The 21,760-nt window shown below is 39.6% G+C and overlaps 1 protein-coding gene and 2 pseudogenes across 1 annotated transcript; 2 read left to right on the top strand and 1 right to left on the bottom strand.

Moving 5' to 3' along the window:
• The first annotated feature begins 7,510 nt into the window (after nucleotides 1-7,510).
• Nucleotides 7,511-7,621, top strand: LOC149405405 (small nucleolar RNA R71; annotated as a pseudogene).
• A 5,638-nt stretch (nucleotides 7,622-13,259) lies between these two features.
• Nucleotides 13,260-14,096, bottom strand: LOC149405404 (dirigent protein 5 pseudogene; annotated as a pseudogene).
• Nucleotides 14,097-18,740: 4,644 nt separating this feature from the next.
• Nucleotides 18,741-19,818, top strand: LOC149405403 (uncharacterized). The gene is made up of 2 exons (XM_089606926.1): nucleotides 18,741-19,433; nucleotides 19,541-19,818. The coding sequence occupies exons 1-2, from the start codon at nucleotides 18,908-18,910 to the stop codon at nucleotides 19,567-19,569; spliced, it is 555 nt and encodes a 184-aa protein (XP_089463052.1). The 5' UTR covers nucleotides 18,741-18,907; the 3' UTR covers nucleotides 19,570-19,818.
• Nucleotides 19,819-21,760: the final 1,942 nt, after the last annotated feature.

Genomic DNA, 21,760 nt, shown 5'->3' with positions numbered 1-21,760 from the left:
AGTGTTTGGCCTTTTGTGAGTGGGTTCTAAAGGATAAACAAACATGGGTTGGCTTTTTGGCTTGACGGGCTATACCTAATGCCTAAATCATCCTCGCTAGATCGATGTGCACCTAATTTCGCTTCGATTAGAGATCGGAGAAGGTTCTAGTGTGTTCGGTGTTCTCTTTCAAACATTCGGCTAGACTACTCCTCAAGGTTTCCTAAGCTTCGAGACATACAAAATTCTAGGTCTAGTGTCGGCAACAACCTACCTCACTAAACTTCTTTCACACAAGGTAGCACATGGGTCTATTTTCACTATCTATGATTGAAGATTTTAATATCATTGGCTATCACAAGTGGATCATTGGCAAATGAACATACATTCTACTAGAAACTACACAAGAAAATGAAATTAACCATCCGATCTATGTACAAACACATCCCGCAAGACAAGAAAAACTTTCCCCCCCAAACTTAGAACACACATTGCCCTCAATGTAGATAGAATGGGAGAAAAGTACATACCTCGCGGGGGTGGTCGAACTCCCCTACTCGTTCCCGTCATACTCCTCGTCGTCCTCGTCCTCGTCATCGTTGTCATCGTGAGGAACGTCTTGGCTTGGCACCCATGGAAAATAGAGGGGATATGGCTCCATGAGGCGTTGTGGGTACGCCGGGTAGACGGGGACGTCGGGATAGACACCGGCACTAGCATCGGGAGGGGGGGCGTAATATTGGTGTTGGTGAGACGTCCATTGGTTGTAGACACTCCGATGAAATTCGTCCCGCTCCCGTGCGCGCTCCCCGAAATCGTTGAGGAAGCTCCCAAGCACGTTGGTCCGGTTACCGAGGGTGAGGACATTGTCGTCGATGCGGCCCAATTGTTGCGCAAAGTTGTTCATCATGGCCATTAGATCTTGGTTCCCCTCCGGTGGTCCTTCGGCTCGGCTTGGCGGCGGTGGCTGTTCAACGTCGGGCTCGTCAAAGATGGAGGCGTTGGGGCCCACTTGATAGCGTTCCGGGACGTCGATGAATCCCCAGCCGCGTGGGTGCGCTTGCCCATGCTTCCATTGCGGAAGCTTCATAATCTTCTCTTCATTGATCGGGGCTCCAAGCTGTGCACGTTGCTCGGAATTTGGAATTCTGAGCTTGGCGTCGAGGAAGAGTTTCGTGATTAGCCCGCCATGGCCAAGCGTGACATCGGTGTCACGTCTCGCGCAGAACAAGAACCTTTCTCGTAGGAGCCTCCCGATGTTGATCCCTTTTCCCGTAACGATGCACGCCAATAGAGCTAGTCGTTGATGATCGAGTTGGTGTGGCCGCAAGTTTGGGAGAATTGAGGCACAAATGAAGTATTGCCACGCCTTGGCAAAGCGGTTGACACTCGAGATCGGGAGGAAGCTTGGGACTAGTTGGCCGTGCACGGTCTTCGTCTTGTACGTGGCACCGGGGTAGGCAAGCAAACGAATCCACTCATCCCATTGCGGTTGGATCGTGAGGTTGAAGTAGTCGTCATTCTCGGGTTCCGGGATGCCGAGATATGCGTTGAGAGCGGCCGGCGAGATGTTGACGCTTACGTTCCGGACCCGAACTACATTGCCTTCCGTCACCGAGAGATTGGAGTAGAATTCCCGTACAAGTTTCGGTGATGCCGGGGTGGTGATGTTGCACAATTTTCCCCACCCAAGAGCCTCGATTTGAGCCACCATGTCTCCGCATTGTCGGGTGGGCTCTAGGGTGCGCTCGGGAATTAACCCCTTCTTGGAGATGACGTCCCACACGTCTCCCGCACCCTCGAGCAATGTCGATGGTCGAGGCAATGCGACTCCCGTTCGACGGGCTCTCTTGGGTTGGGTATGTGACGATGACGCTCGGTGCATCTACACAAATGAGCACGTAATAAGTGAACGTTGCCGGAGCTAATGCTTATATCAAGAACTTGGCTACTCCCCTCAAACACAAATTTCAAAATTCACAGCTCAAAAGTCTCGTTTCGTGCAAGTATTTTCACTCGGGTATTTCATCGAACACTTAGTATGCAAGCCAATTCCCACAAAATGCTTGAAATTTTGAACACCCAAATTAAATTCCCACAATCAAGCAAGCATCAACAACACCCTAGAACGTCCATATATCAAGAATTATCCAAAAAAAATTCGAAGTTAGAAATGTTACCTTGAAATTCTTGGAGACGAATGGAAGAATGAGGGTGAAATCAAGGAGTCAATCACGAAAATGATGATTATAATGTGATGCACACGTGATTAGAACTCTAAAAATGTGTTTGATTTCGAAAAAGAAATGAGATTTGGAGAGAAAATTGGTTAGGGTTGAGAAAATTTTCGGAGAGGAAATGAGAGGAATGAAATTTTTCACGTTAGAAAACAGTTTTTATCGGGTCCGCGCGCCGCGCGCTCGGTTCTGCGCGCCGCGCGGTCCAAAAAATTGATATCGCGCGGTCCGCGCGTTAGACTCGGGAATTTGACGCTTCAAAATTTTTTTTTTGGACCTCGCGGCGCGCGAAATGGGCCTCGCGCCGCGCGGTCCAAAAAATTTTGAGCGCGCGGACCGCGCGTAAGATTCTGAAAAATTCGTTTCATCCCTTTTTTTTTTTTTTTTTTTTATTTATTTATTTTTATGAACAAACAAAGAAATAAAAAAAAAAAACTCTTAACAAAATGACTTCAAATTAATGCAATGAAAGAAAACACGGGTTGCCTCCCGCGAAGCGCTTTAGTTAACGTCAATAGCTTGACGGGGTACCAATTTATCATGCGATGAAGTCGAGGTACGCCACTGTTCTCTCGTTGTCCAATACGCCGCCATAGTACGGCTTCACTCTCTGCCCATTTACCATGAATTTCTCGCCACTCGCACTCTCGAGCTCGTACATGCCGGATGTGAATGTTTTCGTGATAGTGAACGGCCCGGACCACCTTGACTTGAGCTTTCCGGGAAAGAGTCTCAACCGGGAGTTGTATAGGAGGACTTGTTGTCCCGGGTTGATCTCTTTTGACACGATATGTTTGTCGTGCCATGCCTTCGTCTTCTCCTTGTAGATTCTCGCGTTCTCGAATGCTTCGTGTCGGAACTCGTCGAGTTCGTTGAGTTCAAGGAGTCTTTGTTTCCCGGCTGCCTCGTGGTCAAAGTTGAGAATCTTCATCGCCCACAACGCTCTATGCTCGAGCTCTACCGGAAGATGGCACGCCTTGCCATAGACTAGTTTGTAAGGAGACATACCGATTGGAGTTTTGAAGGATGTTCGGTACGCCCATAGAGCATCGTCGAGCTTGTGAGCCCAGTCCTTGCGCGAGCTTCCCACCGTCTTCTCTAAGATCTTCTTTATCTCGCGGTTAGAGACTTCGGCTTGACCGTTGGATTGAGGGTGATACGCCAATGCCTTTCGGTGAGTGACACTATATTTTGCAAGGAGCGCAGCGAATTGACGATTGCAAAAGTGGGAGCCTCCGTCGCTTATGATTGCTCGCGGTGTGCCATGGCGTGTGAATATGTTGTGCTTGAGGAAGCGGAGCACTTCTTTCCCGTCGCTCGTTGGAGTAGCCTTTGCTTCCACCCATTTGGACACGTAATCGACCGCGAGTAGGATGTACTTGTTTCCATAGGAGGGTGGGAACGGTCCCATGAAGTCTATCCCCCAAACATCGAACGGCTCTATCTCCATTATATTCTTCAATGGCATCTCGTTCCGGTTCGAGATGTTCCCCGTCCGTTGGCATCGGTCGCACGACATGACGAAGTTACGGCAATCTCGGAAGAGGTTCGGCCAAAAGAAGCCGCTTTGAAGCACCTTAGCCGCTGTGCGATTGTGCCCGAAATGTCCTCCACACTCTAAAGAATGACAATGTTTGAGTATGGAGAGCATCTCGTCGTCGGGCACGCATCGGCGGACTATTGAATCCGCGCACTGCCGGTAAAGGATTGGCTCTTCCCAATAGTATCGTCGAACGTCGGAGAGGAATTTCTTCTTCTGGTGGTGGTTGTAGTCCGGAGGCATCTTGTTGCTCACCAAGAAGTTGATGATGTCGGCGTACCATGGCGTTGCCACCTTCTCCACGGCTAGCAATTTTTCGTCTCGGAAATTGTCGTCGATAGGCACCTTTTGGTCGTGGATGTGGGTGAGGTCTTCTAGGCGTGAGAGGTGATCGGCTACGAGATTCTCCGTCCCTTTCTTGTCTTTGATCTCCACGTCGAATTCTTGGAGGAGGAGGATCCATCGAATGAGCCGCGGCTTTGCATCTTTCTTCCCCATCAAGTGTCGGATTGCTGCATGATCGGTGTAGACGATGGTCTTGTTGCCAATGACATAAGGTCGGAATTTGTCAAAGGCAAAGACCACCGCAAGGAGCTCCTTCTCGGTTGTGGTGTAGTTGATTTGGGCATCGTTGAGGGTTCGGCTTGCGTAGTAGATTGTGTGGAATGCTCTTCCTCTTCGCTGCCCAAGAACCGCTCCTACGGCAAAATCGCTCGCATCGGTCATCATCTCGAACGGCTCGTTCCAATCGGGTGCCACTATCACCGGGGCGGTGCTCAACTTGTTCTTGAGTGTGATGAATGCCTCCATGCACTCGTTGGTGAATATGAACTTTGCATCCTTCTCGAGGAGACCACAAAGAGGTTTTGTGATTTTTGAGAAGTCTTTGATGAACCTCCGGTAGAAACCCGCATGCCCCAAGAAGCTCCGCACACCTTTGACCGAGATTGGTGGAGGTAGTTTCTCGATCGTGGCAATCTTTGCTCGGTCTACTTCCAGCCCTTGTGCGGAGACCCGATGGCCTAGAACAATCCCTTCTCTCACCATGAAATGGCATTTCTCCCAATTGAGCACGAGGTTGGCTTCCACGCATCGATCTAACACCTTGGACAAATTCTCGAGGCAAACGTCGTAAGTAGCACCGAAAACAGAGAAGTCGTCCATGAATACCTCTATAGTGCGCTCGACCATGTCGGAGAAGATGGCCATCATGCATCTTTGGAATGTAGCCGGTGCGTTGCATAGGCCGAAGGGCATTCGCCGGAAGGCAAATGTGCCATACGGACACGTGAATGTTGTCTTCTCGTGATCTTCGGGAGCGATGGCGATTTGGTTGTATCCGGAGTAGCCGTCGAGGAAGCAATAATATTCGTGGCCGGCAAGGCGGTCAAGCATTTGGTCGATGAAGGGCAACGGAAAGTGATCTTTTCGGGTGGCGGTGTTGAGCTTTCGGTAGTCCATGCAAATTCGGAAGCCGGTGACGGTGCGAGTCGGGATAAGTTCGTTGTTGTCGTTTCGAATCACCGTCATTCCTCCTTTCTTTGGGACGCATTGGACCGGGCTAACCCACGAGCTGTCGGAGATTGGGTAGATTACTCCGGCGTCGAGCCACTTCAATATCTCTTTGCGCACCACCTCCTTCATTGCCGGATTGAGCCTTCGTTGATGTTCAATGGAGGGACGGGCGTTGTCTTCCATGAGGATGCGATGCGTGCAAAAAGATGGACTAATTCCTTTGATGTCGGAAAGAGTCCATCCAATTGCCGGCACATGGGATCGCAACACTCGCAACAACTTGTCTTCTTGCTCACCGGTGAGGTGGTCGGATATGATGACCGGGAGAGTCTTCTCAGCTCCAAGGAATGCGTAGCGGAGGTGAGAAGGCAGCTCCTTGAGCTCGATCTCCGGAGGCTCCTCGATGGATGGTTTGCGTGGCTTCGGGCTTTCTCCTAGCTCCTCGAAATACTTCCTTCTATTGGGCTCGAACCCATCCATGTAATTCGCGTATTCTAAGGCTGCACAAGTAACAATTTCGTTAGCGGAATCACACGAGTTAAGAAGACATACCTCAAGGGGCTCATCCGAGCGGCAAGAATAGTCGTCAATGACCGCCTCACAAAAATCGACCCGGAATATATCGTCGCTTTCTTTCGGGTATTTCATGGTTTTGAAGACGTTGAAGACGACTTCCTCATCTTGCACCCTTAACTTGAGTTCGCCTTTTTGGACATCGATCAAGGCTCCTCCGGTAGCTAGGAATGGCCTTCCCAATATGATAGGGATATTTGTGTCTTCCTCCATGTCTAGCACCACGAAATCGGCGGGGAAGATGAACTTATCCACCTTGACAAGGATGTCTTCGATGATGCCTCTTGGGTATTTGATAGATCGGTCCGCCATTTGGAGCGTCACTCGCGTGGATTTCACTTCTCCGATGCCAAGCTTTTGAAAGATGGAGAATGGCATGAGGTTGATGCTAGCTCCCAAGTCACACAACGCCTTCTCGAAGTAGAGGTCCCCTATGGCGCATGGTACGGTGAAACTTCCCGGATCTTTCATCTTTGGTGGAAGCTTCCTTTGGATTATAGCACTGCACTCCTCGGAAAGTGTGATCGTGCTACAATCGTCGATCCGGCGCCGATTGGAGAGGATGTCTTTCATGAACTTCGCATAGCTCGGCATTTGTACAATGGCGTCGGCGAACGGAATGTTGACTCGGAGTTGTTTGAGCATCTCAACAAACCGCCCGAATTGCTCGTCGAGCTTGTTGTTCTTGAGTCGTTGAGGAAATGGCACGGGGGCGTGCAAAGGAGTCGATGAGGTAGGCATGGGCGGTGGTGGCGTTGATGATGATGCGCCGTCTCCTTCTTTTTCTTTCCCCTTGTTTGAACTCTCAACCACTAACCCACTGCGAAGAGTGATTGCGTTGCATTGGTCCTTCGGGTTGACGTTGGTGTTGCTTGGAAGGTTCCCTTGTGGTCTATTGCTTTGAGCTTGAGCAATTTGACCCACTTGTGTTTCGATGTTCCGGATCAACGCCATTTGATTTTGGAGCGCGGTTTCTTGATTTTGCATGATTGCCGTTGTCCTATTCATGAATGCTAGGAACATGTCATTTGGCTCGATCTTGGGCGTGGGCTGAATTGGTTGTTGTTGAGGTTGGAACCCCCGTTGTTGTTGTGGCTGCCCTTGATTTTGGTTGTGGTACGCCGGTGAAGGTTGATTGTCCCCGAACCCTTGTTGTTGTTGTTGAGGTCCTCTCCATCCTTGATTGTTGTAATTGTTGTTTCGACCTCCATTGTTGTAGTTGTTGTTGGCGTTGTGATATTGGCCCCGGTTATTGTAGTTGTTGACGTAGTTGGCTTGCTCGGCATGTACGTCATTGGCTTGAGGGCAATCGTCGGTGAAATGAGCCCCATTACACCAAAAACATGGCTCCGGTGCGGCTTGTGTGACCTTGGCTGCCACTTTCATCTCTTTGAGCTGTTTGTTAAGCTCCGCCATTTGTGCTAGCACTTCTTTCAACTCTTCCGATTTGTCTCCGGATGTGGTGGCGTGTGCGGTCGCGGGACCGGGCTTCATGAGTCTTCTTTCTACCGGGCATTGCTCGTTGGAACGAGCCAATTCTTCAAGCAAGTCATGGAATTCTGAAGGCGTCTTAGTTAGCACCGTGCCTCCCGCGGCGGTGTTAACTAAGGTCTTTGTCGAGGTGAGGAGACCATAGTAGAATGTTTGTAGTAGGTCCGGCAAGGCTATCCCATGGTGAGGGCATTTCCTCAACATTTCTTTAAAGCGCGCCCATGCCTCATGCAAAGACTCCCCATCCCATTGCCCGAAACTATGGATCGCATTCTTCAACCGGGCTGTCTTCTCGAACGGGAAGAACTTTGCAAGGAATTTGGCACAAAGTTCTTCCCAAGTGGTGATGGAGCCGGCGGGCAAGGATTGCAGCCAAATCTTCGCTCGGTCGCGAAGGGAGAATGAGAACAAGCGGAGTCGGATTGCATCAACGCTTATGTTCTGGATGTGGAATGTGCCGCATAGCTCGTTGAAGTTGGCGAGATGCTCGTTCGGGTCTTCGGTAGGGCCTCCAGCGAATTGGTTTTGTTGAATCATGTTGATCATCCCGGTTTTGATTTCGAAGCCCCGGTTCTCTATGGCTGGACTAACAATGGCCGGACGATACCCATTTGTGGTAGGTAGGACGTAGTCGAGAAGAGGTCGCTCCTCGGCCATTGTGGCTCCCTCGATCCTTTGTTGTTTTGCCTTCCGGTTTCGTTTGCACGTCTTTTCGATTTCGGGATCGATCGGTAGGAGGCTGGATTCACCGTCTTTTCGCATACACCTTCACAAGGAAATACGAAAATAGATGAGAAAACAAAAATAAAAGAAAGTTCAAATAAAAGCTTATGAGTTGAATTGCAATTTAGAACTAGTTCCCCGGCAACGGCGCCAAAAACTTGTTGCGAATTTTCTCGCACACGCAAGTGCACGTGGTCGCAATAGTAATAAATCGTAAGAACGAGTCGATCCCACGGGGACTAGCTAAATTGAAGATTCAAGATTCACAAGCTAATATAGAACTAAATATATTTGATAAGATTGTTGTCACAAAATTTAACTAACACGTCACAAAATTAAATAACTCGATGCACAAAATTTCTATTGGACAAAGGGAAGGGCTATGGTTCACGGGTTCATAAAATAACTTGGATTCGCTGAACTAAGAAAAGAAATAAGCTATTGGAATTCACACTTTTCACTACTCATACTCACTTTAATCGAATTGATAGATCTCTCTCAAGCATCTAACAACCTAAACCGATACCGGAATATCATCTCTCGATCTCAACTCCTAACAAGCACGGCTAGCATTAAAGAACAAGAGTATTATCACGAGTCTAGAACAACCTAGCTATATCTAGCCTAGGAATGAATTCTAGTAACCCACACAAAAACACAACAACCAAATCTTTCTCAAGCATTAGAGTTGAATATAAAATAAGCATGAGTTCATACAAGCATTAAGCATAGTTGTGGATTAAGTAAAAAGTGATGAGAAAAACAACAACCTAACAAATCTAATATCTTGAATCCTACATCGTAATGAACCCGCTACACCATAGCCCTACATGAGACTAGTTCATATTAATAACCATAACAATGAAAATGCTTAAATATGAACACAAGAACAACACACCATGAAACATCATAAGCATATGTAGAACTTGAATTAGAAATATAAGAGTTTAGAGAATAGAACACTTTGAGTAGGAATGTAGCAATGGTAGAATTCTGCAGCTCTCTCCTTCTCTTCAAATTGGAGCCACAAAAATATGAACAAGTCTGGAAATTTTGGAAAAACTAATGAAAAACTAAGAGAAAATGAAAAGTTGTTCTTGATAGCACCCCCTAAAACCCTTGCCCTCTCCCTTCTTAAAGTATTGGTCTTTTTTAGGGTTTAGTGGTCTTGTTTTCGGAGCAATCTAAGCCTTCCAATCTCATCCAATGGCTGAGATTCGCTACAAAAATCGAAGCAAACGAAGCCTGCCAGAATGACCGCGCGCCGCGCGCCTGTTCCTGCGCGCCGCGCGGTCCCTCATTTTGTTTCCGCGCGGTTCGCGCGTAGGACTCTGTGGCTTTCTGCTGCAAAATTCCCACTCCGCGCGGCGCGCGAAATGGACCTCGCGGCGCGCGGAGTTGTCAAAAATGTTTTTGACGCTTCTTTTCTTCGTTTTTGCTCCGTTTTGACTCCGATTAGCATATTTTTCCATGTTGAGACCCCAAACACTAGTAAAACCCATATAGACCTGAAAATCCATCAAAAACACTCTAGAGATAATCAAAATCCTTGAGAACTCGTTGGATTTAAGCTCGGGAGATAGGAGTTTACGCGTGATTAACGCACCTATCAGTGCCGCCAGGCAGTGACACGTGGAAGCCATTTTTTTTCCTTCCGATTTTGATTTTTTTTTTTACTTCCGATTTTGATTTTTTTTTCTTTCCAATTTTGATTTTTTTTCCCTTCCAAACATCAATATATTTTGTATATTTTTTTTTTATGTATATTATAATCATAATTACTAATACTATATTATATATACTATATCAATAACATATATTATCATTAATTTTTTTTCCGACCTTTAATTTTTTTTCCCCTCTCTCATCAATATATTTTGTATATATTTTTATTTCAACTTGAATTCTGGTGCCGCCAGGCAGCGACACGTGGAGCCATTTTTTTTCCCTTCCAGTTTTGATTTTTTTTTTTACTTCCGATTTTGATTTTTTTTTCCTTCTTTCATAAATATATTTTGTATAATTTTTTTATGTATATTAATTTTTTCCCCTCTCTCTCATCAATATATTTTGTATAGTTTTTTAATGTATATTATATTTAATACAATTAAAAGTCTAAACTTACTTTATTGTACTTATTTTTCTTTTTCACTTTTTTTAAAAAAAAATATTGCTGACTCGCGCGTAGCACGTTTTTTAAACTAGTCTTGTTAAAAGGCTTGATATTGTGGGTTGAGGTTACGCCACATTTGGTAGTTTATTTAAAATTGAGTCACAATTATATCTAATTCTTTCATTACTTTGGAACATGAAGTAAAATGATATGCGAATATTATAAGCATACAACTGTATTAATAAAAGGGGCAAGTGAATGACAAATATTTTTTCCACCGTCATAAATGAATGAGGGCTATTAATAAATTTTTCTTAGTACCGTTCACATATAAACAAAAAAAAAATGTAAAAATATTTAAAGTTGGCAAAAAAAGTTTGAGCTATTTTGTCCAAAGAATTTGTTACATGTTTCTTAAATTTTGTATTATTAAACTTTGAAATGATAATTTTTTCTATATATATATTAGAAGGGCAAATGAAACTATAAAATTTGTTTTTAACCTATGTTTCACAACTTTTAGTGAAATAGCCACAAATTTTTCATCAAACACAATGGGTCTATTTTTCATCAAACACAATGGGTCTATTTTTGAAGATCTCGACGCCACAAATTTGTAGGATCTGAAATCACTCAATTTCGAGTTCGTATGAGAAAGATACGAATTTGTGAAGTTTTGATGCAAAAAAAAAAATTATTAAAAAAAAATAAGAGAGATAAAGTGACGAATTTGTTAATAAATAAGGGCAAATCAGACCTTAATTATTGTCACCTAAACCATTTGGCTATATTTCTAAAAATTGTCAAACATAAGCTAAATCCAAAATCACATGTTTAAAGTGGCATAGTTAGTTACAAATCTCTTTATATAATTTATACATAAATAACCTATATTATATACATATTCTCAATATACCAACTCTTCACTAATTATATATTCATATGTAACTATGTAAGAATTATATATACATATGATTACACAATATATCATATATATATATATATATATATATATATCACAAACACATACTATATATATATATATGTATATATAGTTATCACAAGCACACTATCCTTATATATATAAATAAAAGACATATATATTAAATATACTAAAATACTAAAAAGAAGATTTCAACAATATTTAAAAAAATTCCGGGGTTTCACAATTTTATCACCAATTCGATAGTTTATGATGTTGAAATAGTTTGAGTGTGACCCAACGCCAAAAGTGACGGGTTGAACCAGATTCTTAACCCTTGTTTTGTGAGAGTTATAAAGAGGTTAATTCGTCAAAATAGAAAATAAGATGGAAAAAAATGGTGCTTAAAAATAGTAAAAAAAAACACAAATTTTGTAATAGAAAAGTAATTTCCATATTATTAGTTTCTGGAAATATATTTTATTTCATATTCTTAATTTATTGTTTGTAAATTTTCAATTTTATTTCAGCAAAGTTTAATTTCTCTATGTAGCTTAATATATATATATATATATATATACTAAATAACCTGAATTATTTTTCTCATGCTGAATAATATTAATTAATAGCTGTAAATGCGTTGGCAATTATAAGTAGATATGTGCACTAAATGGTCTTGAAAGAAAGCTGGTGTAATGGACAAAGCCCCCACAAACTATACACTGATATGCGTTTCCTATCACATTGTTGTGTTGTCCTTCTTGGTGTTCATCGATATGCTGAATTATGAATTAAAATTCTCCATCCTGTGTGTGACATATATTTACTGCAGTAGTGGCATTTTGTCTTCCCATTGCAAAATGTGTCGGTGGAGAACATTGTTGAGAGAGAGAGAGAGAAAGAGAGAGAGAGAGCTTTTCACGTGGTTTATTTACCAGCAGAGTTATAGTCATACACTCATACGCTGATCTTTACATGAAGAAGTTACATATTGTTAACATTATTAGCATTAGGGTTAAGTCATATGCACTAATTGCAAAATGTTTAAAATCCATTGATAACAAAATTCGTTATAATTATTATCTTGGTTAAAACTGATTGTCTTGAGAAAAACACTTCATGGCAGATTGTCCACAATCTTTACGATTATATGCTGATAATTAACCAACACTTACATCTTCTGTGCTCAAGCGTCATGGTCGAGACAGTTGTTTCTTAAGACCGTTTGAATATATTCATCATTTGACTAGTCTTACAGTCAATTTCATTCTTCATAATGTTGATCGCTGGTTCTCGGTCCTTACCTCATGGAATTAGAGCGTTTCTTTTTCCGTTAGTTCTCGAGCTTTTTCCACGGACATTTTTGCGAGAGGTATGTTGCGTTGAATATTACTCAATTTATTAAGGAAAAATTGTACAAAATAGCTATTTGAAACTTCTTGATTAACAAAATAGTCAAAGTTTCAACTTTTCAGCAAAATAGTTAAATTTACATTTTCAAATTTTTTTTGACGATTACTATAAATAATTTATCACTTTAAAAAAAATTAGTCTTTGGTTCAAAATTGTTTTTGAAACCAACTGTACATTTTGGCTATTTCACTATATTAAGATAAACTTTAACTATTTTACAAATTCATAACTTTAAATTGACTATTTAGCTACATCACCTATTTATTAGTTATCATTATTATTTTAATTAGCATTTGTAAGAAAATATGGGAAACTTAATAATTTAGTGCTTCAATGCCTTGATAGGTCACCGATATGCGATCTTTCTTAGTTTTTTTTGTCATTTTTTAAGAAATTTAGATTAACTTTTTATCTATTTTTTGATCGGGCACCTTTGTCAGTTGTCACGTGAGAAATCCGATGTTCTTTCTCGCAAGAATATCGAACTATTGGTACTCCAATAATATCAGTATCCCCTAATATATATATGCCCCTTCAAAAAAAAAAATCCCCTAATATATATATATATATATATATATATATATATATATATATATATGTATGTATATATATATATGTATGTACATGTGGGTGTCAAAAAAAATATATTATTAAATTTCTCTTACTTCTGCAATAATTTGAAATAATGATATTTTAGTACCAAAGACTGAAGCGTTCTTACTTACTAAGCAGCACCGTATAATTTTTCAAAAATTACACGAGTGTCACATGAGTCATTATAATTTTTTTTTTAATAATATTTATACGATAGAAATCCACCTAAGGTCCTATAATAGCTTGATATGTCTCTGCGTACAAGATAATAACACGGTAAGACAAATAACAATAAATATCACGAATAAACAAAGCAAACATGAAACACAACAACTAAATATATGGAGAAACAAAACATAAAAGTAGAAGACCAAAACATAAGTACTAAATTACGCTGACCTAGCTAGCAAATTAACTAGTAGCACTCATAGAGCTTGATATCCATCTTGAGCCTGAAATAAACAAAGTCTCCGTAATCATCGGTCTGAAGCGTGGCAATCCCTCGAGCCATGAAGAAATCTCCCGTGCCTCCGACCACCGAAAGATCCCTAGTCTTCTCCGAAATCGTATTAGCGCCCATGATGTTCAAAGAGCCCTTGTGCTCGCTCGAATTGAAGACGAGAGTGTACGCGAACCACGCGTTGTACTTGGTCTTCATGTCGTAGAAGTAAAATCCCTGAGCCCTAGCCACGCTCGGAGAATCGGGCTTGTTGTCACGCGTCATCTTGTCATCGAAAACGACAAGTCTCCCAAAAAAGTAGGGCCCGCCGAAAGGGTTGTCTTTCGACGCCGTGACTGAGGTTGCGTTGGCCGCGTTAGTGCCGTTGAAGTGGATGTCGTGGTAATAGAGCACGAATCGCTTGCACGGAGAGCTCTCTTTGATGTAGGGTTTCTCTTTTGCGAAACAAGATTCGGATGTTATTAGGAGGATCACGAAGATTAGAACGATGGGAAAGAAAAAACTTGATGAGGGTTTTGATGTTCTCATGTTTAGGCTGTGATGTTGTGTTGTTTTGCCACACAAAATATATATAGGAAAAAAAGTCACAAGTTGGGTACGTAAAGAGAAATAGGGAATCTATACTTGCGTTAAGAGTTGATGAGATAATTCCAAATATATATGGAAAATGGGTACAAAATAACAATTTGAAACTTATTTATTAGTAATATAGTCAAAGTTTCCTCGTGACTCGGGCAGTGTAAAAAATAATAAATCTATAATTTGACAAAACCTTTATTATTGGTAAGAAAGTTATAATTATGGGTAATATCCAATTAAAACTAATATATTTGTAAAATAGTAACATTTTCTCTAAAATTAATATAATATATAAAATTTACAAAAAAAATGTTAATACCAAGTGTCTATATATATATATATATATATATATATATATATATATATATATATATATATATATACATCTTTTTTTTTACAATAGCAAATTGTTTATATATGATGGTCAATATTTTTATTGACATAGTAAAAAAATTTGAATAATGTAAATTTAAATGTTTGGTTAAAAGTTAAAATCTTCGATAATTTGCTACTAAGTTAATTTTGAATTGCTAATTTGTATAATTTTTCTCTAAATATTCATAGTAATAGTAAAACCCTGTTTGGTTATTTTTTAATATTTTTTTTTTCTGACGATATGTAGCTAGAGCTATTGTTAAATGAAAGAGCCGTGACTTGCACATGATTTGTTTTTTTTTTGTCAAGATAAATAGTCAAGTATTCGTCCAAGTTGCCGAGGTTGTCATTTGTATATTTCAACTTGACTTTCAATACCTTTAAGCGTATGAATTAAATATTATACATCGTATGTGACAATTATTCATCGTTAATATTATATTTCCTTGTTTGTTATTATTAACTTGGAATCAAACTTTCCATGCAATAGGTTTTGTTTTCCCACAAATCCTAGATATCATTCAATGATATTAAGATGTCTCGATACCTCTTATTCCTACAAAAAAAATATACTAAGTGTTAATAACTTATAAATTTTTTAAAGTAGTATATATAATGATTCATTTTTTTTATTGATAATGTTATAACATTTGAATAATATAATTTTGACTATTTTCTAAAATATTAAAATGTAATTTCTCTATTTTACTGATCAATTAGCTAAGGTTAATTTGTATATTTTTTTTCTCTGACTATTCATAGCAAAACCATGTTATTTGGAGTTTATTTCTGTTAGTTGTTTTGTTTTCCTGACACACATCTCTATACATGCAGGCTTGCAACATGTATAAAGCTAGAGCTATTGACTTGCACATGATTTTTCTTTTGGTCAATATAATTAGTCAAAGTATATATGTTCAAGTTGCCGAGGTTGTCATTTGTATATTTCAACTTGAATTTCAATACCTTAAAGTGTACGAATTAAATACTATAAAGAAATTGTATGTGACAATTATTTATAGTTATTACTTTATATATTTCCATGTTGTTCTTATTGATTTGGAATCAAATAGTGTTCTCGAATTATAACTGAAGGTGATCTATCGGACACATTGTTTTGAATACTACGTTGGGAATATTTTCATGACTAGAGACTGCAGCAATTTAAACTTTGCACGACAGAATATTTATTGTCCGCAAACAGAAAAATTGCCGCACATGTACAACGAAACAAGAAGCATGTTAAATAACCTATATTTATATTCGTGGGATTATAAAAAAAGAGCTAAATTTGTTAGAATAATTTTGGGACTGCTAATGTCATTAAATAAATGTGTTGGGTCATTATTAATTAAATCAAAATTGATGTGGTCTAATTTAGAATAAAGTTTGTGACTTAAGGACATATTTGTCATGAAGTTATTATGTGGCTACCATAAGTGCTAATCTAATTTGATGAGGGGCCAAATTAGAAATAAGAAATAGTTATTAGTAACTGCCTGGCAGTTATTAATAACAGGGTAGGTCCCTGATTGCAGAACGTACGATTATTTTCTTGTATCCCCATCAACAAGAATTCTCCAGACTCAGGCAAACTGCAATCAGAAGACCATCCAATTTTTGGTGTTTGCAATCCATAGATTCAGGTACGCTTCCGCTATTAAGATCTATGGTTTGGTTTCTCTTGAATTGAATTAGGATTAATTTTTAGGGATTTAAAACCCTAACAATTGGTATCAGAGCATTCCTTAATTTAATTCATGAGATATTGCCGATATTGATTATGGTCTTTAGTCCAGATTTTGATTACTTGCACCATATAGATTATCGTTCGTTTTAATCTCCTCTGGTTATCGGCTAGATTTTTTTTTTTTTTTTTATTTTGTTAATCAATGTCGGTTATGCGATTCTGTTGTTATGCGATTCTGTTGTTTTGGTTTGTGTTATTTCTTCTGTTGTTGTTAGTCGCATCTGAATTGCGGTTTAATATGGAAAACTCTTGGCATATGTGGTCATACGTAGCAATTGATATATATATATATATATATATATATATATATATATATAGCATATTTATGGAATATTGTGCTTAACTTTGGTTTTCCTTTGACCCTGCTTTTGCGTAATTAGGATTCAGCCTACTTTTGCTTTATTGACTGACAAATACGCATGTCAGCCTATGGCTTTTGTTCAGCCTAAAACCAGTGCATAAAATACATATAAGTCAAGAGTTTTGGATTAAGTCTGCATGGTTTTGGGGTTTTAGTTGTCAGTGCATTTTTTTTTCAAAAAATTGGCTGTATAAGCCACTGAAACTCGGCCAATTTAAAATTAGCCAACGTTTTGTTAATAATCCGTAAATAGCCTAGATGATTACGTGGCAGCTCATTTAAGAAGATTTTTTTACTCATTTGCCCTTGATTGACCGAATATGTAATTCTTTTTTAGGCAGTTTTTTAGTTTGAATTTTGAAAAAAAATTCGGCAACTTTTAATTATTCAATAATCAAAATCCCGAATTTATGGAAAACGTGGCTGCAGTTATTATGATTTGGATGCAGTTACTTAAAACGTGGAAGCAGTTATTCAAAATGGCAAGTTTTAATTTCAGCAAGATTTAATTATTCAAAATTTCGTCAAGTTTTTAGGAAGTTTTTTTGTTTGAATTTTGAAAAAAATTACAGCAAGTTTTAATTATTCAATATTCAAAAATGGCGAAATTATTGAAGAAGTGGATGCAGTTCAATATTCATATTTTCCAGAATTTTCGTGCTCAAAATATTTCCAGAATTTTTATTTCAGTTCAAATATACTGTAAATATACTGTAAATAAGCTTCTTATTTACACTGAATATACTGTAAATATGATTCTTATTTACACGAGGCAGCTGTAAATATGTTTTCTATGAACAGCAACAAAAAAAAAAAAAAAAAAAACTGTTCTTATTTAATCATGTCTGTCTCTTCCTACGCGGACCTCGGAGGTCACCGGCGGCGATGGTGACGTGACCACCATCAAAATGGACCGGCGATGGTGACTCGTTCGCGGCTTGGTTCTTGGATCGGCTCGTGGTCGCTTTTCCCAGCCATCGCCGGTTGGATCTTCTTCGCGCGCGCTTTTCCCAGCCATCGCCGGTTGGATCTTCTTCGCGCGCGCTCTCCGACGGTCCGACGCGACTCGATCTCCGCCATCGTCGCTCGCGGCTTCCCTCGCGTGCGTCGCCAGCCACTGCAGCTTGACCCGGTTGAGGATCTCCTTCTCAGGCACGGCTCGAGCACCAGCCTGCAGAAATCGCTGCAACAGATTTGGAGAGGATATTATCGTTGCAGCGGTTCTTCTTCTTTTTTTATGGAAATTAATGTGGGCGGTTGTGTGTGAACGCATATACACGGTTTTAATTACTTTCCTAGATTTTCGCCAGCATTAATTACGAAATTTTTGTGCTGATTAAAAATGAAACTGGGCGGGAAAATGAAAAAGGGTAGTCTAGTCAAATTTTGGCTGTTAATAAATCGTCCGGGCTATTTACCACTTATTTACAGAACGTTGGCTAAAAATAAATTGGCTTTTTTCAGGAGGCTACTTAGCTTAATTACCCTTTTTTTTTATATATATTAATGCATATATGACATTAAGCATATTAACCTTAAGTTATTCAAATTAATGGTATATTATATATAAATATTTGTCCATTATTCTTAATAAATAATTAAAACAAAATGTCGTCAAAGTGACCTCTCTTGTGTAGATTATTTATGAAGAATTTTGGATGTTATGTGTATGTTAATTTATGCGGATACTAGTCGGCCCAAATGAAGATTAGTGACTGGCCAAATTACATATACATATTTGTGATGATAAACATGTAACAATTGTAAAGTTTTACTTGTGAATAATTGATCGATCCAAAGATAGATTCATTATTTGACAAGCCTTATTGTTAATGTTTGATCATTACAACAAGATTACCATTAGCAGTTAATATTATTGTCCAAAGACTTGGTATTGATGTTGCATTTAGGTATCTTGAGATGGGATTTACCATTATTTGAATTTTATTGCTTATTAAGGTTAAATTTTTGTGTATATATGTTTATGTGATTGTATTGTTCTATTTCAGCTGTTGCTACTGTATCTGCTAATCTCAATTCGGTTCCGGTCCTTAATGGTAACAACTTTAAGGATTGGAAGGAGAACATGATGATTGTTCTTGGCTGCATGGATCTTGACTTATCGCTTAGAATGGATAAGCCGGCTTCTCTTACGGATGCTAGTTCCGCCGATGATAGGCGGATCTATGAGAAGTGGGACCGTTCTAACCGAATGAGTCTTATGATCATCAAGCGCGGCATACCTGAAGCTTTTAGGGGTGCGGTGTCTGAACAGATCACCAATGCCAAAGATTTTCTTGCCGAAATCGAAAAGCGCTTTGAAAAGAGCGATAAGGCTGAAAACGAGCACTCTTTTAAAGAAGCTTATTTCAATGAAGTTCAAGGGCAATGAAAACATAAGGGAGTACATTATGGAAATGTCTCATATTGCTTCAAAGTTGAAAGGACTCAAACTTGAGTTATCAGATGACTTGCTTGTCCATTTGGTCCTCATATCTCTCCCTCCTAAATTCAGTCAATTTCAGGTCAGTTATAACTGCCAGAAAGAGAAATGGTCTCTTAACGAGCTCATTTCATTTTGTGTTCAAGAGGAGGAAAGATTGAAGCAAGATAAGACTGAAAGTGCTCATTTCGCAAGTACCTCTAAAAGTCAGAATCTCAAGAGGAAAAATGAGGCTGCTAAAGATAAAGGTCCGGCACTAAAGAAACAAGCCCAACAGGAGCTTCCAGAGGGTTGTTTCTTTTGCAAGAAGCATGGACACGAGAAGAAGGAATGTCCTAAGTATCGCATATGGCGTAAGAAGAAAGGTACATTCCTTGCTTTAGTCTGTTCTGAGGTTAATTTGGCTTCAGTACCTAGAAACACTTGGTGGTTAGATTCTGGTGCTACTTCTAACATAAGTGTTTCGATGCAGGGTTGCCTGAGCTACCGAAGGCCAAGTGATGCCGAAAGACGCATCTATGTTGGTGATGGCAAGTCGGTAGATGTGGAAGCAATTGGGCATTTTAGATTGTTATTAAGTACTGGTTATTATTTGGATTTAATAGATACTTTTGTTGTACCGTCGTTTAGACGGAATTTGGTTTCTGTTTCTTATTTGGACAAATTAGGATATTGTTGTTCATTTCAAGACAGTGTGTTCAGTTTATCTATTAATTCTAAAGTTGTTGGGACCGGTTCACTTCTTATTTATGACAATCTTTATATGCTTGAAACTGTTGCTTCTTATAATGAAACCTTGAATGTGGAATCACGTGGTACTAAGCGCAAATTAAGCAATGAGAATTCAAGTTCTTTATGGCACAAGCGATTAGGTCACATTTCTAGAAATAGAATTGAAAGGCTTGTTTCCGAAGGAATTTTGGATCAAATTGATTTTTCGGACTTTGATGTATGTGTTGCATGTATCAAAGGAAAACAGACTATAAAGAAGAAAATAGGTGCATTAAGGGAAACAGACGTCTTAGAGTTGATACATACAGACATTTGTGGACCGTTTCCTACTCCTTCTTGGAATGGTCAACAATATTTTGTATCATTCATAGACGACTATTCAAGATATGCATACATTTTTCTTATTCATGAAAAGTCCCAAGTATTGGACGTGTTCAAATCATTTAAAGCCGAAGTTGAAAACCAACTCAACAAAAGGATAAAGAAAGTCAAATCTGACCGTGGTGGTGAGTACTATGGTAGATATGACGGCTCAGGTGAACAACGTCCGGGACCCTTTGCCAGATACCTAGATGAGTGTGGTATCGTCCCACAGTACACTATGCCTGGGTCGCCCAGAATGAATGGTGTTGCTGAAAGACGAAACCGGACTCTTATGGATATGGTAAGGAGTATGATTAGTCATTCAATCTTACCAGAATCACTCTGGGGAGAGGCACTCAAGACCGCAGCCTACATTTTAAATAGGGTACCAACTAAAGCCGCTGTCAAAACACCTTATGAGCTTTGGACCGGGCGAAAGCCTAGTTTAAAGCATTTTCATATTTGGGGTTGTCCTGCTGAAGCAAGGCCTTATAGGCCGAGTGAAAAGAAATTGGATACCAAAACAGTAAGCAGCTACTTTATTGGGTACCCTGAGCGATCAAGGGGGTATAAGTTTTATGATCCTAAAGTTAAGACAATCTTTGAGACGGGAACTGCAACGTTCTTTGAGGATATTGAGTTTGGTGGGAGAAATAAAGAAAAAGACTTTGTCTTTCAGGAGGATTCGGACTCAACAATTCATATTGAGGAAAGTTTGATTCCTATTCCAGTTACTTTTGATAATGTTCAGGATTATGTTCCTGTCATCAATCAAGAGCAACAAGACATTGTCATTCAACCACCTGAGGTTCAAACTCAACAACCTCAAGATCAAGTGCCTTTGCGGCGATCCACTAGAGAAAGGAGAAATGCTATACCAGATGATTACATAGTTTTTCTTCTCGAAAATGAGGATGGTTGTGGTGTGATGGAAGATGACCCTGTCAACTTCCAAAATGCCATGAATGATACAAACTCTGTAAAGTGGATTGAAGCGATGAATGAAGAGTATAAGTCTATGCAAGACAATAAAGTTTGGGAACTTGTCCCATTGCCTGAAGGAAAGAAACCTATTGGTTGCAAATGGATTTTTAAAACCAAAAGGGATTCGATGGGTAATGTGGAGAGGTATAAGGCTCGTCTTGTAGCAAAAGGTTATACTCAAAAGGAAGGGATTGACTTTAAAGAGACCTTTTCTCCGGTTTCATCAAAGGACTCTTTTCGGACAATCATGGCACTTGTTGCACATTTTAATATGGAACTCCATCAAATGGATGTCAAGACGGCGTTTCTCAATGGAGACATTGAAGAAACAATCTATATGGTGCAACCTGAAAACTTTGTGTTGGGAGACCCAAAGAAGATGGTTTGCAAATTGACAAAATCCATTTATGGACTAAAGCAAGCTTCCCGTCAATGGTACCACAAATTTCATCAAGTGATTCTCTCGTATGGTTTTGAGAGCAATGTTGTTGATGATTGTGTGTATCACAAGTTCAATGGAACTAAACATATGTTCCTGGTTTTATATGTTGATGACATACTACTTGCCACTAACGATAAATGCATGTTGCATGAAACCAAGAAATTTCTATCG

The sequence above is a fragment of the Urtica dioica genome, chromosome 2, assembly GCF_054948205.1.
Source record: "Urtica dioica subsp. dioica isolate 48M chromosome 2, U.dioica_male_clone48M_v1_H2, whole genome shotgun sequence".
Classification (NCBI taxonomy): domain Eukaryota; kingdom Viridiplantae; phylum Streptophyta; class Magnoliopsida; order Rosales; family Urticaceae; genus Urtica; species Urtica dioica.
This window is presented reverse-complemented; position numbering and strand designations above follow the sequence as displayed.